Source organism: Sinocyclocheilus anshuiensis, unplaced genomic scaffold (genome assembly GCF_001515605.1).
Source record: "Sinocyclocheilus anshuiensis isolate Anshui unplaced genomic scaffold, SAMN03320099.WGS_v1.1 scaffold504, whole genome shotgun sequence".
Taxonomy (NCBI): Eukaryota; Metazoa; Chordata; class Actinopteri; order Cypriniformes; family Cyprinidae; genus Sinocyclocheilus; species Sinocyclocheilus anshuiensis.
Genome location: NW_015555727.1, coordinates 60,606 through 65,283, shown reverse-complemented (window position 1 = coordinate 65,283; position 4,678 = coordinate 60,606). Strand labels below are relative to the sequence as shown.

The 4,678-nt window shown below is 37.6% G+C and overlaps 1 protein-coding gene across 2 annotated transcripts in view; it reads left to right on the top strand.

The window, feature by feature from the left end:
• Nucleotides 1-2,089: 2,089 nt before the first annotated feature.
• LOC107672691 (growth factor receptor-bound protein 2) overlaps nucleotides 2,090-4,678 on the top strand; it is a 55,045-nt gene continuing 52,456 nt past the window's right edge. The window contains exons 1-3 of one of the 2 annotated variants that reach the window (XM_016466000.1): nucleotides 2,090-2,237; nucleotides 3,988-4,059; nucleotides 4,141-4,294. In XM_016466000.1, coding sequence (XP_016321486.1) covers nucleotides 4,217-4,294 — 78 coding nt within the window. In that variant the 5' untranslated portion in view covers nucleotides 2,090-2,237; nucleotides 3,988-4,059; nucleotides 4,141-4,216. Of the gene's footprint in view, nucleotides 2,238-3,987; nucleotides 4,295-4,678 lie in introns of both variants that reach the window. The other variant, XM_016465999.1, reaches the window with a different exon arrangement.

Here is a 4,678-nt window from a genome sequence, read left to right as displayed (position 1 = left end):
ATTAGTAGTAAATCTCCATCACGTGCTTTCAGAATGGAGCGCATTTAATACACAGAGCCGTAGATCACTGCAATATCGCGTTCATAATGCAGATTCATAACGTCGCATTCGATTATGAACGCGATATTTCGTAGCTTGTCAGTGTAAGTGTTTTTAAAGATGACCCGTTGAATTCTTTTTGGAGCGATGACTGATTGAATGTATTTTTAGTCCAGTGCCTGTATATAAGATTAGTATTGACCAACTTCAGAGGCTGTCATATGTGGATCAACTTACTATGTTCTGTATTTTCAACAGTTTCAATATGAAAAATAACTTTTATATTGACTCAATGGATTTATTGCATTTTGGGGGGGAAAAAAAAAACGTGTCATGGATTTATTGCATTTTGAAAAAAAAAAAAAAAACGTGTCATGGATTTATTGCATTTTGGGGAACACATTATACAATTTTATAATAAATCTTTGAAAATCAAAATCTGGATTTGAATTTTTAATGTTATTATAACCTAAAGATGCTATGTGAAAGTTTGAAACAGAAAATAGTGGTTTTCATCTTGCCACTTTCTTGGTAAAGAAAACACATTTTTACTCAAATTAATCAAAATGGATTTATAGCGTTTTGGAACCAAACCCTTCATATATACATAGGCCATAACTAAAATATAATAAATCCGTATGTGCTATAGGGGGCTATGTTGCACAGTACATTAATTGTTGTTTGTGAACCCTTAATAATTGATACTCTTAAGTATTTAGCCTCTTTGTAAAGACTAAGGCTGAGGGATAATTTTGCAGGTGGACCACATGCCATGGTTTTGATCTGACTTTAAAGTCACGCATCATTTGAAAAGAATTATTGGCCAATATACAGCAATATAGACCTTAATCAGGTTAGATGCCATATGCGAGGCTGTGATGGTAGACTTAAAGTGTTTACGATGACATGCACTGTGTAAAGGCCATGTAATTTTCACAATTCACAACTTTCAAAACTGTTTTATGAAGTTTTGTGCACTGAAAGTATTTCTCAGAAGTTTCGTTAGCTGAACAATCGATAGGCTATGTTATTAAACAATAACAGTCAAATGAACCTCTGCATCTATCGTTCAAAGTCTCGTTTTCACTCATGCCAATTAAAATAAGGAGCTACATAGGCTTAGATCTATTGCTTGTTTATAAACTCTACTTTAAATCCATTCACTTTTACTGTCACAACATCATATACGCAGATGTAAAATACAAGCTCCCCAACAATGCAATGGTATGACAAGTAGACTACAGAATTTACACATTTAATAATAGGCCTTCACTATACCATTTGATTCTTATATTGAGTCTTATTCTTGAGAAAATTAACCATGGTTTTATTACAGTAAAAGTGTAACCATGTTTTTGACGTATTGTCAACCATTTGTATAACTACAGTTTTACTACAAATACCATGGTTAAGCTATGGTTAGTGTAGCAAAACCATGGTTAATTTGTGGTTACCATGGTTTAACTATACCCAGATAGCAAGAACGTTTGGGCCAAACGTGGCTGATAGCTGTCACATTTGGCCTAGGTATGGCATGGCTGAGCACATATGGGCCAAACTTTAACCGTATATGTTTTGCCATGGATTTAGAATTGGAGGGAATTTTCTTTTGGATGACAATTTTTTTTAGGTATATGGTCCAGATGATAGCACACAACTGAGAGCCATATGTGGCTTGGCTATGGCACACCATGGAATATGTTAATTTATGGTTAACATTTGACTTTTATTTGGAAACACACTAGTAACTATGTTTTTTGGTTTTATTTGTAGTAAAACCATGATTAATTTTCGTAAGGGAAGTGTAATATGATGCAGTTTCAAGCCATGTTCTGAGCTTCAACAATCAAGACGGTGACAAACACTCTTAAATATGTTTATTAATCCCTGTAAAATGAAGACACTGTTGATGTTTGACCAGAAGATGGCACTATGCTGCAGCCTATTAAACATCATTGGACTTAGTTATTGTGTAATGACTCAACTCGTCCACCAGGGGCAGGCGGAAGCTGAACGTGCGGACGTCGCTGTATCAAAGAGGAAACGGAAATAAACAGAAAAATACAGCAATTTTTCATCATTTCAAGTCGGGCGAGGTGGAAGAGCTCAACCTCATCAACGATTAAAGACAATTAGAGTGGATTCTAGGGTCTTTAAAACGAGAGAGCGAGTGTTGGCCCTCACAGTTGTTTTCAAGAGTGAGTAGAAGAAACTACAGCTTTTCTCTGACTGCCAGCGTCAATGTTTTTTTTTTCCACGTTAACATAAGCAAAGGCCATAAGGCCTCTGTGCTTTCCTCCTATACATTACCGCTGTTCGCTATCATTTATGTTAAATAAATCATGGAATTTATGCTTCTAGACATGTTGACAATAAGTTGACAGAAGGAACGCGTTCTCGTGTTGTTTTTTAAAGTTAGGCTATATCACGGGATTTTTAAACTAACGTTTGAACCTTCGGAACTGTACTGGAATTAGTCATGCTTATTTTTTATTATCATTTAAAAGATACAATGTGAATATAACTACTTTAAAAACTTGCATGTAATATTTAGACTTTGAAAGTTAGTTTTATGCAGCGTTACTACATATATATATATAGCTTAATGGTAAACAATTTCCCTTTTTGCCGTTTAAGATTAATATTTATTTTATATGAATGTTGTAAACATTATGCGATTCTGTTATAAGATGGTAAATCATGTTGTTTCGAGATTCAAGCGTTAGACAATAATGCGCCGTTGTCAAAAGCTGCCTGTTGAATTGCAGTACTATGTAAGCTCTCGATATGATTAAAATGTACGATAACGTATAGCCTATGCTTTAAATAACATCCAGAGCATTTCCGGTGTCATTTACGCAATTTTCTCTGATACAAATCTGATAATATATTACAGCTCGTTTACATAGCTGCGTTTACTCGTTGACTTATGTCTGCGCAATTCTTGATATTTGCTCAAAATAATATTATTCTGTGCACGTTCTATAGCGCTATGACGTTATCGAGCCTTGCGTTCGCGAACGCTGTTAAATTCTGACCGTCTATTGGTCGAGTAACAAACGGGGGGAAGCCAATTGGGTGTTGACGCCCCTTCTAGGGCTTTGATTGACTGACGCCGTTTGGACGCGCTAATCTGATTGGACGGTCCGCTCTGGCCGCGGCGCGTAATTGGCCGATTGAGACGTAAAGCAGACGGGTTTCCTTCCTCTTTTATGGGGAGCGTTTGCTTTCCCTTTTTGCCGTTTAAGATTAATATTTATTTTATATGAATGTTGTAAACATTATGCGATTCTGTTATAAGATGGTAAATCATGTTGTTTCGAGATTCAAGCGTTAGACAATAATGCGCCGTTGTCAAAAGCTGCCTGTTGAATTGCAGTACTATGTAAGCTCTCGATATGATTAAAATGTACGATAACGTATAGCCTATGCTTTAAATAACATCCAGAGCATTTCCGGTGTCATTTACGCAATTTTCTCTGATACAAATCTGATAATATATTACAGCTCGTTTACATAGCTGCGTTTACTCGTTGACTTATGTCTGCGCAATTCTTGATATTTGCTCAAAATAATATTATTCTGTGCACGTTCTATAGCGCTATGACGTTATCGAGCCTTGCGTTCGCGAACGCTGTTAAATTCTGACCGTCTATTGGTCGAGTAACAAACGGGGGGAAGCCAATTGGGTGTTGACGCCCCTTCTAGGGCTTTGATTGACTGACGCCGTTTGGACGCGCTAATCTGATTGGACGGTCCGCTCTGGCCGCGGCGCGTAATTGGCCGCTTGAGACGTCAAGCAGACGGGTTTCCTTCCTCTTTTATGGGGAGCGTTTGCTTTTTAATGCCTGTTGTATCGTGGGGCGCGGCCCATTGAACAGTCTAGAACACTAGATCAACACTATCGAGCCCTATCGGATTTTCTGAAAGACTGTACTTTGTTCGCAGGTTTCTCGCCGTGATCTTTATGTGAGGACCGCGACGGGAGGAGAGACGCGGGGCTGACAGACAGAGAGGCAGGTGGAGATCATTGTGTCTTCTTGGAGCTGTGCTCATCGTCGCTATTGAGATCTCATTGTTTGGTCCTCTGGTCCACAACAGGGATATAAACTGCATCAGGAGGCATCTTCTTCCACTGCTTTGTACCTTACCACATAGTTGTCCATCAGGCTGTATCATGGAGGCCATTGCCAAGTATGATTTCAAAGCAACTGCAGATGATGAGCTGAGTTTTAAACGTGGGGAAGTATTGAAGGTAAGTCATGATTATTTAATGTGTGTTATTGTTTATTAATATAGGTCCACATGCGCACGTAGTTGGGGCTTTTTTATCTTGATCAGAATGTCTGTAAGTACCTTATTGTCTCATTACTAATTAACTACTGAAACAGTACTTACAGGCTATATTGGATCTGGACCAATTGGTTTGTTAGTTATTGATTAGCTTTATTGTTTGGTCTTCTGTTCATATGCCAGGAAAAAATTATCTGCCATTTACGTGAAGCAGGATGGATGATTACGGTATTGTGAATAAGGAAGTACTTTAAAAGATAATGTAAATTTCAACATATCAGCACCATTGATGTGTGCCTGTGGTTATGTATGTATGTATGTATGTGTGTGTGTATATATATATATA